The sequence below is a fragment of the Cannabis sativa genome, chromosome 8, assembly GCF_029168945.1.
Source record: "Cannabis sativa cultivar Pink pepper isolate KNU-18-1 chromosome 8, ASM2916894v1, whole genome shotgun sequence".
NCBI classification, from domain to species: domain Eukaryota; kingdom Viridiplantae; phylum Streptophyta; class Magnoliopsida; order Rosales; family Cannabaceae; genus Cannabis; species Cannabis sativa.
This window is the reverse complement of record NC_083608.1, coordinates 18,871,322-18,891,276: the sequence shown is the minus strand read 5'-3', so window position 1 is coordinate 18,891,276 and position 19,955 is coordinate 18,871,322. Positions and strand designations below refer to the sequence as shown.

At 31.2% G+C, this 19,955-nt stretch overlaps 1 protein-coding gene and 1 long non-coding RNA gene across 2 annotated transcripts; both read right to left on the bottom strand.

Moving 5' to 3' along the window:
• Nucleotides 1-8,328: 8,328 nt before the first annotated feature.
• LOC115699868 (uncharacterized) lies at nt 8,329-8,719 on the bottom strand. The gene is made up of 3 exons (XR_009683943.1): nt 8,682-8,719; nt 8,501-8,602; nt 8,329-8,407 (listed from the first exon to the last, which is right to left on the bottom strand). It is a non-coding gene; the product is annotated as an uncharacterized LOC115699868 (long non-coding RNA).
• A 709-nt stretch (nt 8,720-9,428) lies between these two features.
• LOC133030192 (uncharacterized) lies at nt 9,429-10,633 on the bottom strand. The gene is made up of 3 exons (XM_061102508.1): nt 10,549-10,633; nt 10,371-10,458; nt 9,429-10,283 (listed from the first exon to the last, which is right to left on the bottom strand). Exons 1-3 carry the CDS (start codon nt 10,614-10,616, stop codon nt 9,684-9,686), a joined length of 756 nt encoding a protein of 251 aa, XP_060958491.1. The 5' UTR covers nt 10,617-10,633; the 3' UTR covers nt 9,429-9,683.
• Nucleotides 10,634-19,955: the final 9,322 nt, after the last annotated feature.

The following is a 19,955-nucleotide window of genomic DNA, read 5'->3' as shown; positions in this document are numbered from 1 at the left end:
CAAAGCCACCAATCCGAGCTTGACACGTGGCACTCTGGTTATAATTTCTCGTATTTATATTTTTACCCACATGCAATTTGTAATAAGTTTAATAGCGCATTAGTCCTTTTACCCTTCTATAAATAGAAGCTTAGGTTTTTAGAATTCAGTTACAGTTTCAGAGTTTCAGACAGAAAAATCTAGAGAAAACGCTCGAGGCGGTCAGTGTTAGTTTATCGCTTTTGTTAGTTAATTTTCTTATGGGTTTCTAAGTTCTCTTATTATTAAGGTGGACGATGAAACCTAGTGTATTTAATTAAGTATTTATTTTATTTTGATTCTCAGTACAATATATGCTTATGATTTTCGCTTTTTAAAATAATTTTCTTTCATCTTTAATATCACGTATTTTTGATAGTTAGAAATTATTAATGCTTGGTTCTACATTTTATTAAAAATAATATTCTTTGATTTTTTGTATTTACATTAAATTGTTTCACATTTAATGCTTAGAAGTTATAATTTTAAAGCGAAGGAAAATTTAATTTTTATTAGAAAATGATTGGTCTGATTACTGATTAAATTATGAGAATCAATATAAACATAAATATTTTTATATACACTTAAGTGGATTCTGAACCCTTAATAATATCCCAAAATATCTCTGAAAATATCTGTTACTGTCATTTTTATCATTTAAACACTTTATTTTATTTTGTTGCCAAAAATCTCACCATTTTCGGAACTAGGTTAGAGTTTTATTAGCTTAGATTAAATAAGTATTTTCTTTGATTTCACGCAATTCCCATGGGTTCGACCTCGTTCTTCACAATCTCCATACTACAATAAAGATTCGTGCGCTTGCGAGTTGATAAATGTAAAACGTACCATTTCGGTATACAACATACTCTCTCTCTCTCTCTCTCTCTCTCTCTCTCTCTCTCTCTCTCTCTCTCTCTCTCTAAATTGAATCTAAAGTATGAGCATTGGAGATTAGAGATCAGAACTCTCTATTCAGACCTCCTCAAATAACCCCTATATATAGTTGCTGGTGGGTCCCCTTTAAGTTGGTATTAAAGCCAACTGTTATAAATTGCAGCAGCTTTCTTCAGATTCATCTGATGAGCAAATAGATGGACATACTGACTTGAGAGGTTAAGTTAGTTTAATCCCAACAATTTCACCCGATTAGACTCACTTAATCTCTGATCCAAAAGAAATAGATGAGGACATTAAATGTCTTGAATGCTCAACAAGTTTAGATAGTGCCTAAACTTGTCTCTAGTTACACTTTTAGTGAAAATATCTGCAGGGTTATCATGTGTGCTTATTTTCTTCACTTGCACCTTCTTGGATGACACAATATCCCTTATGAAGTGTAACTTGATATCAATGTTCTTTGACCTCTCATAAAACATTGAATTTTTCATGAGATGTAAAGCACTTTGATTGTCACAATAAACTGTGATATCCTCAGATTTGAAACTTAACTCCTCTGTCAACCCCTTAAGCCATATAGCCTCCTTGATTGTTAAATTTAAGGACTTTTGTCTAATTTCATTCAATTTTACTGTTTCAATAATTGTTTATGTACTAAACGTCCATGCTCCCCAGATTTTGATATCTACCAAATCATGCCCCTCAAACTTTGCTATGTATTAAATCATGCCCCTTGAACTTTTATCCATGTTAGAATTTTTTACTAAAATTAGACAAAAGTCCTTAAATTTAACAATCTCAATAGTTCGGGGGGAGTTTTTAATGGCCAAAAAAGTTCAGGGGGCACGATTTAGTACATGTCAAAGTTTAGGGGAAAAAAATTACTAATTAGCCTTATTTTTAACGGTGTAAAAAATATGAAGTTACTTATTGTTGCTACCTTTGTTCTTGTCTTTAATAAACTTGTAATTGTTGTTAGAGGTTTATTTATGGTGTTGAAAAGTACCAAGTTCCTTTTGTTATTGTTTTTGTTCCTTTTATTTAATTGAAAAGTATAGGTTACTTTTTTTTAGATTGGGAAACCTAGAACCTTAAATTATATGTCCTTCACTCATATTTAACTTGATATCTTAAATAATATCCAAAGTGATAAACACAAATAAATAAAACTAGCATGGTAAGTTTAAACCTATATCAAAACCACCAACACAAATAAATAATTATAGTAATCTAGTGTCTTGAAACCTAAATCTTAATCAGACAGAATTAAAAGTATCCTAGTACCTTAACATCAAGTCACATTAATAAATGAATATAGTTTTTTTTTTGTTTTTTTGAAAGAATAAATGAATATAGTTAAGTGCAATAAGGGAAATAGAAATAGTATTACACAACAGGAATTGTCTCAGGTTATTTTTACGGTATTCAAAAATACCAATTTACTTTTTGTTATTATATTTCTTATGCCCACAATTGTTCTATGTTAATTTTATGGTGTCCAAAAAGTATCAGGTTACTCAGGCTACGTTTTGTTACTGTCTTAGTTACTTTATGGTGCCCAAAAAGTACCTGGGTTATACTATGGTTACTAGTAAACTTTTTGTTACCGTCTTAGTTACTTTATGGTGCCCAAAAGTACCGGGGTTACTATGGTTACCAGGTCACTACGTTACTTTTTGTTGTTGTCTTAGTTACTTTTTGTTGCTGTCCAAAAAATACCATGTTACTCTGGTTACATTTTGTCGTTGTCTTTGTTGCTCTTATTGGATGGTAAGTATATATGTTACTTATTTTTTTTAGGGTAACCTAATATATTAAGTCATATGTTTTTAGTACAAAGTTACTTTAAATAGAACCTTGACCTGATACCTTAAAATTCATATCAAAAACTGATAACAAAAACAAAATAGCTAAAAGTATTGATATCTTGAAACAAATCAAACAACCAACAAAGAACACTAAAAGTAACCTGGTGCCTTGAAACTCGTATGAAACTAACAATAAAGACATAAGTAAAGTAATCAAGTGTTTTGAAACTCTTATCAAAGCTAACAATAATTACAGAGAATCATAAGTAACTTGGTAACTGGGTACGTTGAACCAATATCGAAACCAACACTACATAAAGCGCCCCATAACCTTCAAACCCAACAACAAATTCAGAGATATTAATAATTTGTTGCAATTGGAAATCCATATACACCCAACAATTAATAAAGTAGGATAGTACATTCAGACCATATCAATATCAAATACAAAATAGAGTTATGCGGTACCTTGAAACCCTTATCAACACTAAAATATTGTTGATATACAGCTAATCATATGCAATGCTTAAAACGGAATAATTAAAACTCGAATCCAATATAGTTATATTGAGAAGATGATAATGACTTCAATAATGAATTAATGACTACTATGTTGTGTAACAACAAGGGTTTGGTTCCTCTGATTTCTCTTTGAATGAGTTTACATTACGATTAAAAATAATAATGAATATGTTGATCAAAGATAATATAGACAAAGAATTTAGTAATAAAATTGTAGAAATAATTAGCACCAAAAGATTACTGCAACTATAACACCTTCGCTGAAGCAAAGATTACTCCTTTCATTAAACAACCTTTGTTTTGCATTTATATAAATATCTATATATATCTATATATACTAGTAAAAAGCTACGTGCGAAGCACGTATATACTAAATTTTATGTTAAATATTTTCCACTTTATTTAAAAGTGATACAATTAATAATTGAAAAAAAAAATATTATTAGTTATTTAGTGAGATTATTATTATGTATAGGGAAATTTGATATTTTATGCTTACATTTGGTTAAAAAAAATTTCCTAAACAAATAATAACTAATATTTGTAGGATATGACAATTTTTATGATATCCCTAAAATACCCCTATTTACATCACCCCCATTTACACAATCGGACTCCCATCAGACCCCACATCGGATCCATCGAACCATATCTGCTACTATTTTTTTTTTATATTTTTATACATAAAAAAAAATAGCATCAGGTGACCATCGGACCACCATCGGACCAGATCTGCTACAATTTTTTTTTATGTTTTTGTACATAAAAAAAGTAGCATCAAGTGACCATCGGACTACCTATTTTTTTATTTTTTTTTTATGTTTTTGCACTAAAAAAGAGTATGGGAAATTTGAGAGGGATATTTTTGAATTTTAGATAAAGTGGTTATATATTTTCAATAGTGATATGTATTAGTTTAGAGATAAAATATTAAGTATATGTAAGTATAAAAAATCAAATTTTCCTATGTATATCTAAATAATGTAATTTATAATTTTGACAATTAAAAGGAAATACCGGATGCAATATTTTATTTAATCCAACAAACCCATTCTCCAATTTTATCTCAAAACCACCTCAGAGTATTAATATATTCTGAATAATTACTTGGAGTACTCTGTAAATATTTTGTATGAAAATGAAAAAAAAAATTATCAATAGGGCCTACTTAGAAATGTGTGAGCATTTGACTCATTCACAGCCATCATATCAGCAGCTATTCCGCTAATTTGTTGTCTAGGACCAAAACCTTCTTGAAAGCACCTTGACTCATTTTCCTACCAGCTATCCTAGCACCACGCCATTTGGTACTCATTGGCAAAGGATAAACGGACACATTTGTTGTACAACACGCAGATTGCCAGCCGCCGCAGCCCCATCGATAACAATGCTGTGGAGTTCCACTGCATAAGCACACTAAGATAATATATAATTATCTTAAATTATAAATTAAAATTGAGAGTTTATTTTTGAAATTTTACAAACTGTTTTTCTTTTTATTTTATATTATATATTAATTTTTTTTTTTAAAATGAGATTGTTTGTTTACTTAAAAATTTTAAAAAATGCACTAAAATTATCGATAATATTATATATTATAATAATTATAAATTATAATATTTAAAAAAAAAACTAAAATATAACTAAGTATACGTGCAATTCAATATAATATTAAATACTATAATTTTACAATCTAAATTATCAAAACATTTAAAGTTAAAATTATATATCAATTTATTTATAAAAGTAATTTCAGCATTATCCATAAATTATTGTTAAGAAGTTATATAAAAGAATTTTGGAGAATTACACCATATACTCTAGCCTCTAGATAAAGTTACGTGCCAAGTCACTTATGAATTTTATTTTTATTTATTTTTTAAAATGAGATTTGTAATTTTAAAATAAATATGGAGAATTACCCTATTTACGCTTTGGGTTTCTTAAGTGGTTGCAGCGCTAGTTGCAATAAGGGTTTCTGTACGATTTTTTGTTGTAATTTAGGTTACAGCGCTAGTTGCAATATAGGTTTCTATGTAGAATTCCGTAAAAATGCAAAAAAAATTATTTTAAAGTGTAAAAATGAAAAAATCACAGTAAATTTTGTTCAATAAAGTGATAATTATAGAAAGTTGAGAAATGAAAATTTAAGTAATATATTGAGTAAAGTTTTAAGAAATAAAATTTCAACTAAATATTAGTAAAATATAACATAAGCAATAATAATTAATATTTATAATTGAAAGCTTAATAATTGGTTGTGTTGATACGTTTTTAAAATAAAATATATCAAGTTTTAATAATTTAAAGAGGACAAAGTAAAACTTTTTAAAATTAAAAGGAAACATACAGATAATTAAGGGGAAGAATCAACTCTGATGCTAAGGTTGGTGGAGATTCAATGTGCATTGCGGCTCTGGCTAGAGATCACTTTGGTACTGTTCTGTGGACTGCTGTTACCAAGCTCAACTTTAGAGATCCCCTGATTGGTGAGGCGGCGGCATGTCACCTCGCTTTGGACTCGGCTGGACTCAAGAACCACAACTATATTTTGGTGGAGAGTGATTCTGAATTGGTTATCAAAGCACTGAAAGGTCTTCAATCTATTTGGAATATTAATAATTATGTTTATTTATGTAATCAACTCTCTAAAAACTTTTTATCTTGTAATTTTACGTTTGTTTCTCGTCGTTGTAATTTTGCTGCCCATAATGTGGCTAATTGGGTGTTTGCCCAGAATATCTCAGGTTTTGTGGAGCCCTTCTCAATACCTGATACTATCCTATGTAATGACCGAGAGGTCTAATTTTAATATATATCAATCGCTTTATTTTCAAGAAAAAAAAAAAGGGGAAAGAATCATTAAATAAAGATTTTGGGAAGTATTCTTAAAAGAAAATATTTAAAGAAAGTTTTTAATTTTTTATGAATCGGCTAATAAAATGGTAACATTCCACAATCCCATTTCTGAATCCACAATAAATGGATTGTCAGCTAATTGTCCATAGCTTAGAGTAAAATTCAAAAGAATATGAGACAACCTTTAAAGATTCTACCTTTGTCTCTAGCTTCAAAGTATCTTCCTAACCACGTATTCCATCTTTGAATATGTTCAATTCATGCCATACAAGTTTCTGATTCCATCTTTGAATATGTTCAATTCATGCCACACAAATTTCTGCTGCCACCATTCTGCAACTAAATTAGAAGCTGAGACTATAAATATAGTTTATGCTCCTATCATGGATATGATAAGATTCTCTTTCTAGGCAAATTTCTTAGACAATGTTGAATGGATATAATTGGATAAATTCCTAAGACAGATGATTACCTAAAGTGAAACATATAAGAACTGCACCATCAAGTGTCAAGGAATAATTCAATGATGAATCTTCCACAAAATGCTTTTTTAGTGTTTCAGTAGTTAATGTTGGACAAAAATAAGGATATGAAAAAAGTTTCTTTATAATATACTTACACGAGAATAACAGAAGGAGAAACTATCTTTATAGTCTTTACATGTATGCCACTATTATAAAACAAATAAAACAAATCAGTCAATAATTACAATTAATAAATTATAATACATCTCACACTAATATGAAATGTTTAAGTAAGAAATAGTACCTTGATCATGTCTGCTTAAAACATGCACCTTAATGAGACAAAGTTGAATAGAATACACAAACTGAATAAAAGGACACAAAAGATTGAAATTTCATTTACCAACTAAGTTAACGTGTATTAAACTCAATCACCAATCAAGAAATAAATGCTAGAACCACTCCTTATTACCTAAGAAATAAAAAACAAAAAAAAAAACCTGGAGAACAAAGTAGAATATAATAACCTTAGCTCATATCTTGAGATGTAGTGGCTACCCTATATTTTTCTTCCACAATTCGTCATTTTGTAAGAATCTCAAATTTAACAACCCAAACACCCCATCAAATATCCTTTAAGCATTGAAATGGTTCACCGTATACTTTTTAAGCACTAAAAAAAAACAACAAACACTACAAGAAAATCAGCTTTTACCGGCGCATTGTTGCGCCGCTAAAGTACAGCTTGCGCGGCAAAGCTTTGCGGCGCAGTTGTGCGCCGGCAAAGCTTATCTGGGAAGCTTGGTCGGTAAAGGACTTTTTACCGGCGCGTATATTAACTGCGCCGGTAAAACGTCCTTTTACGGCGAGGAATAACGCCGCAAAAAATAAGCGCCGTGTTAAAAAATGCCCTTATCCGCCTTGAACCTCGCTATGATTAGGTTTTGCCGGCGCAATAGTGCGCCGGCAAAACAATTGGCGCCAACAGTCAGATTGGCGCCAATAGTTTTACCGACGCAATACATGCGCCGGCAAAACTATTGGCGCCAATCTAACGGTTCGCGCCAATAGTTTTGGCCACTTTTTACCGGCGCAGTAATGCGCTGGCAAAAGTATTAATTTTTATTTTTAAAAAATTTAATTAATTATATTTAATTAATTTTAATATTAATTAATTAAATATAATTAATTAAATATTTAAATAATTATAATATTATATTAACAAAATAAACCAACATAATTTACATTACAAGATAAACCAACATTAATTACTACTAAAATCAGTATATAAACAAAATGTTAAATGTTCGAACTAGATAATAAAAAAAGTACGGTTATAGGCGGGTAATGTCGTCATCGTTGTTTCTCTCGAGTCTCGGGAGGCCGCGATGACGATCCAAAGACCAGCGACGTAGATGATCCGGCACTGTGAGTGGGCAATGGTGGAAGACCCATGGGAGGCAAGTTGAAACCCGCACACCTCGAGAAAGATACTCAAACCGATCTTGGAATCGTCGAGGTAGAGTTGTTGTGTCTCATCTTCGCCTCGTATGTTGAGTTGTCCGCTCCGCTTCCTCCACTTTTTTACGTAAAGCCTCGTCTTTGTTCCATTGTAACGGATCGGTTGGGGTGAAAGGATGCGTGGCAGTGCTCTTTTGGCCCCAACTCCCTTCGATGCAGGGAGATGGCCAAAGCCTCTAAGATGCCGAGATCGTTCCCCGAGTACTTGCGTCATAACGGGTAAGTCTCGGGGGTGCGTGTAGGATCGACAGCAGGCTCTTCGGGCTCATCTGCAGTGGGCGCTGGTTGAGTTGCCGCTATTTCAACCATTTGCTCCTAAAACAATTAAACAAGTAAGTTAAATGGTTAATTTTAACACAAAATAAATTGAAAGAAATAAATAAAAATTGAATTAAAACGTAAACTTACGTAAGCTTGTTGCGCGAACTCGTTGCGCCAATCGTTGCCTTTATGGTGAAACTTTTGAAAAGTTTCCACCGCAGTTGGCAGTTCTCCTGTGTCGGGGTTAGCCTATTTTCAAGAGAAAATATATTAGTACTGTTATTTTACTAGAAAAAGTTAAATGAATGATAGTTAAATATAAACTTACCCCTTCGACAACATGTGAAACAATGGGCTTGGAGCCCCCAAACCTCCTAGAAATTTCATCTTACCCCGACTTTCTTTATTTTTCGCTGCTCTCGCCTGAAATTAATAATTTTTCTAACAATTAATTATTTATTATTGACTATATAAATTAAACATTACCAAAATTTCAAATTTTAAAAAATGTACCTTTTGTTTGTCTGTGCTCCAATAAGCGATGCAGTCACTCCACACCTCTTGAGTTACTCCCTCAGGAGGTGACATGTCGGCCTCTCCTGTCCAAGCTCCTCAATGTTTTGTATCCACTTCTTCTTGCGATGCCTCCAGTCACGTAAATCCTTTGACATCTCGTACTCACCGTAGTCTACGAATGTAGGGTTATCTCGTGGGAGGATAAACTTGGTCTGCAAAAAGTTACACATTAATACATTAATTACAATTTAATAAGAGTATAGTAATTTAGAAATTAAAAAAATTAGTAAGGCATACCTCAAGTCTATCCCAGAGTGCGTTGATGTCAGCTCTACTAACATCTTCCCATTTGAATTTATTAATGGGGATAGACATCCGAGTCATCCATTTGGCCATATTGTTGAATTTTTTACCGTTTTTGCCTACGGGGGTGCCAGTCTCTGCGTGCACCTCAATCGGTAACTTGGCAGATTGTGTTTTGGAGAGCTCCTCCTCAACATTCTTGCCCTTGTATTTACCTACGACGCCTTTCTTTTTCGAACCGTCGCCACCGGTGTAGACATACTACATATACAACACATATTGTTTATTTAAAATAAACTAACATATTGCAAACATATTAAAGAAGAAGGGTTGTAATTTTTATTTTATTTAAAACACTATGTCAATTACAATTCATCATCCTCATCATCAGTTACATATACAGCATTATCATCACTGTCACTCTCTAATTCTAAGGAGTTGTCTTCTTCGGTATTTAGACCCTCGTTGTCATCATCGACAATGAAATCATCTAATTGTTGAGGCTGTGAATTCACACGATGGATGTTTGCAACTTCAGTTGGGTCGACATCATGGCGAACATAGTCAACATCATCCAACTGTGGAAGTTGAACAACGAACTCGGTTTCAGCTGAATTGTTTTCCTGTACAAAGGGTGTCTCCCCATCCGTGTCCAAACATTGCGCGGTATGTACTCATTTACAATCAGCCAGTCTTTACCGTTCTTTAAATCAGGAATGTAGTAGATCAATTTTGCTTGAGATGCAAGTATGAACGGTTCATTTTGGTACCACTGTCGGTTGACGCAGATGCTAGTAATAACACCGTCACTATCCATTCTACTCCCGTTAGTGTCAAACCACTTACAAAAAAATAAGAGAACACTGCAATCTTTCAAATAAGTGAACTCCATAATTTTTTCAAGTGTGCCGTAAAAATTTTGGCCATCTTCACCGGGGACCATGACACCGCTATTCTGTGTTTTGCGGTTATCATCCCTTTCCTTGACCAAAAATTTAATACCGTTCACTATGCACCCTGGATAAAAATAAATTGCTGTATTCGCTGGGTTAGCGATAGCATACAACTCATCTGACACTGCACCCTGGTTGGTCAACCGTAGTTCATTAATCTACATATCAGGGAAAATATTAAGTTAAGAAAAGTTGAACAGTTATTGAGAACAAGATTAACAGTATTGAGAGGCAACAAGGCTTACTTGAGTTTTGAACCATTCAGGGAACTCAGTCTCTTGCACTGTCTCAATATTGCCTACACCCCTTGCTTGAAGCAACTCCTTGTGCTCACTATATAATGTAATCCACTTATTAGTAAGTTAAGAATTTTTTAGATGAAGTCGACTATTGTGTGTTTGTGTTTATGGAATTTATACTTACTTGATATACGGTTCAACCTCTGTGCAATTGTTCAAAATGTACCACTCCGCCTTACGCTTGCTTTGCATGGGTAAGGTGTCGACTGTCCTCATATCGAGGGGTCGACCAACATGCTTGAATACAGAAAATTGTCGAGTTGGCATGTTTTGGACAATGTCATTGTTCCGGTCAGGACGGTTGAATCGAGTTTCCACTTCCCGAAAGTACATTGAGCAAAAGGTTAATGCCTCATTAACCACAAAAGATTCAGCAATAGAGCCTTCCGGACGGGCACGATTCCTGACATATTGCTTGTACACAGACATTGAGCGCTCAATGGGATACATCCACCTGTACTGCACTGGTCCACCTAGTATAGCTTCTTTAGGGAGATGCATAACTACGTGAACCATTATGTCGAAGAAGGCCGGTGGAAAAATTGTTTCTAACTTGCACAAAATAGTTAAAATATTTGTTTGCATTTTTTCTAAATCCGAAACATGAAGTGTTCTTGAGCATAATTGTTTAAAATACACACACAGCTCAATGATTGTGTCCCGGATTTCTTTTTTCAAGAACTTACGGATACCTGCCGGTAGTAAACGTTGTAACAACACATGACAATCATGTGATTTGAGCCCGGAAATCTTGCCCGTATCCAAGTTGACATTTTTGTCTAAGTTTGCTGCAAAACCGTCAGAAATCGTACGAACTTTATGAAGTCTGCAAATTCAATCCGTTCTTGAACACTAAGTGTGTAACTAGCTGGAGGCTTCTTCCACTTCCCGTTCCGGTCTTCATACAACCACAACTCTCGTCGTATTTGCAAGTCTTGCAAATCCATTCTCGCCTTGTCGGTATCCTTTGACTTCCCGTCGATACTTAGAAGAGTACCTACTAAGCTATCACACACATTTTTCTCAATGTGCATTACATCAAGATTATGTCGTAAGGACTTTGACTTCCAGTACTCAAGCTCAAAAAAAATACTTTTTTTAGACCAATTGAGCTCTTCACTAGAACGCTTCCGTTTCACACCCCCGAACTGTTTGTGTTTTCCAGGCAAAGTCAATGGAATTCGGTCTAATTGAGATAAAATATCATCCCCCGTCAATACAGGAGGTGGTGCTCTCTTCTCAGGCTTACCATTGTACTTTTTGCTTCTCCTTCTCGGATCACTCATTTCGAGAAAGCGTCTGTGGCCAACATATCCAATCTTACTATTTAGGCCAATGGAAGGAGTATGTTCATTGCAAGTGGGACACGCCATATACCCTTTTGTGCTCCAACCAGACATTAGAGCATAAGCAAGAAAGTCATTTATTGTCCACAACACTGCCGCACGCATTGAAAACACAGTTCCGTTGTAGGCATCTCGGGTTTCAACACCCATCTCCCACAACTGTTTCAGTTCATCAATTAACGGTCTCATGAATACATCTATGTCTTTCCCAGGAGATGATGGACCTGGAATTAATAAGGTCAACAACAACGATTCAGAACTCATACACTTCCACGGTGGCAAATTATAGGGGACACAAATAACTGGCCACGAGTCGTAAGAGTTGCTCATGTTGCCAAATGGATTAAAACCGTCAGTCGCCAATCCCAGTCTGACATTTCTAGGTTCAACAGCAAAAGACGGATGAAGGCGGTCAAACTGTTTCCATTCTTCAGCATCCGCAGGATTCCTAAGCACACCGTCTTCTTTTGGTCTCTGCGAGTAATGCCACCGCATATCCTCTGCAGTGTGTCTTGAGCAATATAATCGTTTCAGCCTAGGTGTGAGTGGGAAGTAACGCATAACTTTGTGAGGAACTTTTTTCCCCTTACCCTTTCTTTTCACCCATCGTGATTCGCCACATACGTGGCAAAACTCCTTCTTCTCATTCTCCTTCCAAAATAGCACAATTATACTTGCACACATCTATTGAGTCGTAACCCAAACCTAGATTGCGCAATCGCATCTTCGACTCATAATGCGACTTCGGTAATTTTGTCCCCTCTGGAAATAGATCAATCAAGATGGACAGCAACATATCAAAAGAGTGGTTGCTCCACCTATTCAAAACCTTGCAGTGCATAAGCTTTACCAGTGCATTAAGGGCTGATTTTTTGCAACCTGGATATAACTCAGCCTCCATCTCCTTAAACAAGTCATCGAACTTGTTGTTGTCGTTGATAGGGGGTTCATTGAAAGAATCAGTAGTGTTAGCAGATTCGTCAAACCCAGGGTCCCCTCTTAACATGTCCGCCAACACATCTGCCATTTCCTCTTCGTCATTTTCGTGAAGTTCAAGCTGCGGCCGAGAGAAAGTCTCCCCGTGGAAATACCAGGGGTTGTACGAAGGTTGGATCCCGCTGAGAAATAAATGAACCCTTATAGTTGCAGGTGTGTGAAAATTCACATTCAAACACCGCATGCATGAGCATCGAGCTAATCCGTCAGCGTTCACGTGGTTCGTTGCTACCGCAACGAACTCGTCAACGCCACTTCGAAACTCTGCAGCGCCGTGCGCCTTCATCCAACTTCGGTTGGCGAGTGCATCTTCCACTACGAAGTATTTAACAAAAACAATTTAAAAACAAACAAAAAAATGTGCAAGTGTCCTAATCCACCTTCTCACTCCATTACTAAAAGGGTAAAGAACCTATCCCATTCAGGTTTGTAATATACATATAGTGCAATCTACGCTCTTAAGATTATTTCATTTTTGTAAAAATTTCGGCAGCACCTCCCCACAGTTCTTATAAGTTAGCAAACTTGTAGTAATTAAGTTTGTCGACTTACAAGAACGTGTAAGAAGACGTTGTACCAAAATATCTAGTAATGAAATAATCAAATAAGCAATAGATCATACTATAAGTATAAAACAAGCCCAAACTATACATGCGGACAAACAGTCCTGGATAATTTGGAGAAGCGTATTTAAGAGTCCTTACTGACTCAGCCTCTCCAAACGGATCTAAGGTATTTCGTGCATGTGTAAAATTGAAAAAAAATTAAATTATCACTATGTGATAATACAAATACAATTGTTCTATCCTATCTTTGGTGTATAACCAAAGAGATGAAGAAAAGATAAAAACAATTTAATTTTATGCTATTTTACAATATCTTATCACATACTTTACAATATCTTATGCTCATTTATACTTATTATAATATCACTTTATTACATTTTCACTTTTATTATTTCAATTAAAATTACAAATATTTTAAATTTATAATATCACTTTATTATATTTTAAATTATACATTACATTTTTTTTCATTTTTATTATTTTTTAATCATTTATTATTTAAATTAAAAATACAAACTTTTTTAAAAAAAAATTAATACCACTTTATTACATTTTAAATTATATCTTACATTCTTTACTTTTATTATTTTTTTAATAATTTATTATTTAAATTAAAATTACTGACTTTTTCAAATTTATAATATCACTTTATTATATTTTAAATTATACATTACATTTTTTTTCATTTTTATTATTTTTTAATCATTTATTATTTAAATTAAAAATACTAACTTTTTAAAAAAAAATTAATGCCACTTTATTACATTTTAAATTATATCTTACATTGTTTAATTTTTTTTAATCATTTATTAATTATTACTAATTTATTAATCATTTTTGAATCATTTATATTTAAATTTATATATTACATTTCATAATTAAATATTTTCCTAATTATTTATTATTTAAATTGAAAATGTTTTTCTTTTTTAAAAAAAATGAGTACTATTTTACTAACTTTTTAATTACATGTTTTAAATTTCAATTTCAATTTTATTTCATTTAAACATTCAATTAATTTTACATTTTCTCTACTAAAATTTCGGCAGCATAACGGCTTAAAAAGTGTAAACCCAAAATTTTTAATACCTAAAAATAACACAAACAAATATTTCCAGACAATATATAAACAAAAAAATAATTCACCCATCCAACAGCAGTCAATTGTATCACAGAACCTACTTCTCTAACATGCATAGACATATTAACTAGTAACAAACCCTACTATGTACTAAGCGAAAGCAAAACAACATACCTGAATCGAGTGTAAAAATGACAACTGCTTGCAGCTAGCGGTAATCCGAAGCGGTCGAACACGAACCTAATTCCATAAAAAAGTAAAACCAAACATTCAATTAATACCTATAAAAATTTCAAAATTTAATCACATATCCATTACCCTACACTAACTTACACATATACACACACATACACATACACTCACACACACTCACATACACTTATACACACACATACACACACATATACATATATATTTACATACATATATACATATATACATACATACACATATATGCCTACAAACATACATACATATATATATACATACACCAATATACACATACAAATACATGCATACATATATATATATACACACCCACACCCACATACACATACACATACACATAAATACATACACACATACACACATACATACATATACACACATATATATACACATCCACATACACATGCACATACACATAAATACATACACACATACACACATACATACATATACACACATATATATACACATCCACATACACATACACATACATACACATATATATACATAATCCAACATATATACACATACATATACATACATACATGTATTTATACATACACATACATTTATACCCACATTAAAAAAATTAAAATTAAAAAAATTAAAAATACCTTAAATAAATTGGAGGAGGTGGTCTGCGGTGGTGGTTTCTGTCCTCGGCCGTCGACGATGGGAACGGTGCCTGCCGGTGGTGGTGGCGGTGGTGGCCGACGAAGTGGCGGTGGTGGTTTTTTTGAAGAAAAAAAAGGGTTATTGAGAGTGATTTAGAGGGATTGAGAGAGATTGATAGAGAAAGAGAGTGATTGAGAGTGGGTTTGAGAGGAATCGGAGAGGGATTGAGAGAGGTTTTGAGAGAAAAAAATTTTCAGAAATGAAAAATGAAAATGGGGAAGAAGGGGGGGCTTCGTGCTCGACTGAAACATATATACACTTTTACCGGCGCATTTGGATGCGCCGGTAAAAGTTCTTCTAAAAGTTTGACCTAAGTCAAACGCGCGTTTCATTTACATCTTTTACCGGCGCACAATTGCGCCAGTAAAAGTATCCCCACTAGCCACGTCAAAGTCCACACGTTTTGTTTAATACTTTTGCCGGCGCAAGTCTGCGCCGGTAAAAGTTTCCCCACCTATCAAGGAAATCCACGCGGGAAGTTTCCCTCTTTTTTTTTTGGGACTTTTACCGGCGCATATCTGCGCCGGTAAAAGTATATAAGCGCCACAATAAATGAAATGAAAGGCGGCAAACTTTTTCGCGCCTGTTGGCGCTTCATTTCATCACTTTTACCGGCGCATTATTCATTGTTGCGCCGGCAAAACAAAGTTATACCGGCGCATTAATGCGCCGGCAAATATAAAGCATAAATGCAAATGGGATTTCAGTTTTTGCTTTACCTCGACAACTTTTACCGACGCATTTGACGAAGTGCGCCGGTAAAAAGTCCTTTTCCTGTAGTGAAATTATGTAATTTATGATCTAAAAGTCCAATCAAAGACTAAATTTTCTTACTCTTAATAAAGTAATATGATCAAGTAAAGGGGGGAAGCCAGAACCATGGCAAAAAGCTCAAAATCTTCGAGAGGAATGGACTATTTTCAGAAGAATAAGAATGCACCGCCACAAACACTCTCCGAGATAGTATTATAGTTACCGGAGCCATTTTCAGCCGCTATTTTTAATGAAGTCTCAGATTCATGAAGGCTTCGATTAGCCATCGAAACCCATTTTGGTCGTATTAATGCATTAGAAAATAAAACATGTTTACCAGAGAGTAATTTTTGGCGTAGAGAGTTAATCGTCGATGGATATGATTCATGATTATAGAGATTTTTAAAGCTTTTTGAAAGTTAGGCCTTGTTATTGGATCACTATGAAGGTGATGATTCGATTACAAAAGCCCTGTCTCTTTTGGATGTTTTGGTAATTGAAGACAGAGAGAGTAGGGTTCTTATAATCGGCACAAGCCTTCTGTAACTCATAAAATAATTTAGGGTTGTATTGAGTTTAAATTTTTAGGTTTTACGATTAGATTTTTAAAAAAATATATTATATATAAATAAAAAGTCCCATAAATTTCTCATAAATTAAGAATTTCTGTTAATAGACATACTTTATATAGAATAGATATAGTTACATATTAAATATGTAACTGATTACATTTATTTTTAAGCATTAAATTAGTATTGAATAATTGTGATTAATTTAAAAATTATAAAAAATAAATAATAAAGAACTTATAATTTGATACATTATTTCTTTATAAAAACTTAATTAAAACTAAATATATTTAAAATTAAATTACTAATAAATTTTAATTAATTTTATGTAATTTTTTACTAAGTAAAAATCTTTTAACATTTAATTTTTTTAACTTAAATAATAAAAATATTTATAACAAAACTCGTAATAATTTAAAATTGTTATACACATAGTCTTAATTAATAAAAAAAATAATAAGAATACCATCTAATTAGATGTAATTTTATACTCAATATTATTTTTAATACTTTTAATTAAGTGTCAAATGAGTGTGTCAATCCAAGATTGTTCAAGTTATTTAGTTTTTTTCTTAAAAAAAAAAAAGAAAATAGTTTAAAATATAATAACAATTATAAAATTAAAGATTAATTAACTATTTTTGCTCTGTTAAAATCATATTCATGAGTCTAGAGATTGTAAAAAGAAATTCCAAAATAGATTATCAATTAATTGAGATTGTTCTTCTTTTTCACAAATAAGCATAAATTGTAGGAAAATAGCAAGTAAGTTACTAAAAATTAAAGAGAAATCTAAATGCAGTAGAGATGTATAGGAGATTCGATCAAAGTGAAAAATTCACATGATGTTAGGTTGGGACAAACTGATCAACCCTAATTTTTGAAATTGGAGATTTTTTATTTTTATTTATTTTTTTTATATGGGAGTAAGATGGGTCAAGCAGTTGTGGAAAAAAATTTAGATGAATTTTTTACAAAAAATAATTAATTATTCAACATTTATTTTACAAGGGTGGAAGTCTAATTTTTGTAATAAAAATATAATTTTATTATAAATATTATAGTTAAATGGTTTAATTGTTAAAAAAATTATAATAGGAACTTAAATATAAAAATAGAATCATTTATAAATATTAATTGCTAAAAATATCTTCTTAAATGTTTACATTAAAAATTAATTATTTTAAAAAATAATTAATTATAGTCATTTTAATTCTATTTTTTTTTACCTATTAGTAACCTGCTATTACAGGTAAAAAAAAAATATAACTACATGGTTACAATAAAAATATAACTATTAAGTAGTCACTATATCATCAATACAAATATGGATATATTATTATTTCAATTTTTCTTTAATATATATAATATTATATATAACGGAGTCAAATATTCTGTCCCAATTTTCTCTGTCTCTCTATCCCAATCCAATTAAAAAGCTCCACCTCAATTAAATGTTCTTTTCTTAACAGAGTTAATATATTTCTGTTTCCAAAATAAAAGAGTGAATATATTTAAGTACTATTTTATTTTATTGTTAAAAATAATCTGTTGTCATGTGACTATTTTAAAAAGAAAATAATAAAGACACTTGAATAAATCAAATTTTACTCTAATGTATTATTAATATTAAGGTATTGTAATACTAATACATTTAAAAAATAATATATTATTATTTAAAAATATTAAAGATAACACCCGTCTAATTTTTTTTTTAAGAAAAAAAAAAGATTCTTGATAAAAAAATTGAAATAAGGAGCAGTAGAAAAAAGAAATAGGTCCCTTTTTTTTTTGTAGAATTATATTATTTTTTAACTAAAATCTGATTTTATTCTTCTTCTTTTTTTTAAACGGAATTCATTTTATTTTATTCAAGTGTCTTTATTTTTATTTTTATTTTTGAATAAAAAATTGAAAAGAACATTTAACAAAATAAAAAAGTCCCATGAGAAGAAATTAATGGTAAAATAAAATAGTTTTTAAATATATTAACTCTATTAAATAAGGGGATATACGTTTGATTGAGGTGGAGCATTTTAATTGGATTGGGATAGAGAGACAGAGAAAAATTGGGACAGAAGATTTGGCTCCATATATAACATGGGGATAAAATATACTATGATGGTTATATTTTTTTATTAACCTGCTATAAATATATAAGAGGTTGAAAATTGGTTATTCTTTAAAAAAATTATTTTTAAAATTGAATTTATTATAATTAATTATGTATTTAAAATAAATTAATTTTTTAATCAAAATATTAAATAAGATCATATTGGCAATTAATAATAAATTTATAAATATTTCTATTTTTTTATATTCTAAGTCTCTACTATTATATTTTTAGCACTCAAACTATTTAACCATAATATAATTAACTATCTTTTCTCTTTTATAATTGCTAAAAACTAAGTGTGTATTTTATTATTATTATTATTATTATTATTATTATTATTTGGCTGAATTGTGAGTTGTTGATAAGAGGGCTACATTACTGATCCCTTACTTTCATATATTCTTTTTTTTTCGTTTTAGTTTTATTTTTTTTTTATAAATGAGGAAATTCATTGCAATTAAGAAATATTTACAACCAAAATAAATCAAAAAAATAAAAAGAAAGTCCCATGTTCGAATCCTTCTTCCCCCTATCTAAAAAAAACAAATCAATTAGAATTTACATCAAAACTTACTAAACTATTAATCATGTAACAAAACTTTTAAACTAATTGTATTTTGTACTAATAACATCTCCCAATAACCAGTATTTACAGTTTTAGAACAAACTTCAAACTTAAATTTTTTAATAATACAGGGAATAATAATTAATCCAAACAACCTAATCCTAATAATTCTTGTTCTTCACTTACCAAATAAATAATTGTAGCCAAATGTCTTAAAAGTGTGTGATTATTTAGTTAAAATATTACAATTGTAAAAATTTAATGACACGAGAGATTTGTGAATAGTTTTTATAGGGTTATATGTATAATAATTTTAAATAATTAAAGAATTTTATTATAAATATCTCAATAATTTGAGTGCTAAATTACTAAAAAAACTTTATTTATAGCTAATTGCAAAAACAAATTAGTAGTTATAATTAAATTTTATTTTGAAATAGAATTAATCTTTAAAAAATATATTATAAAGAAACAAAATATATTTTAGTATGAAGTTATAGGTATTTATTAATTTTTTTTAATTAATTTCTAAATTAATCATAACTGTCGAATTATAATTCAATGACTGAATGTAAAAACTAAAAGTAATCATCATGATTAAATATGTAATGTAATCATATTAAAAACTCTTCCACA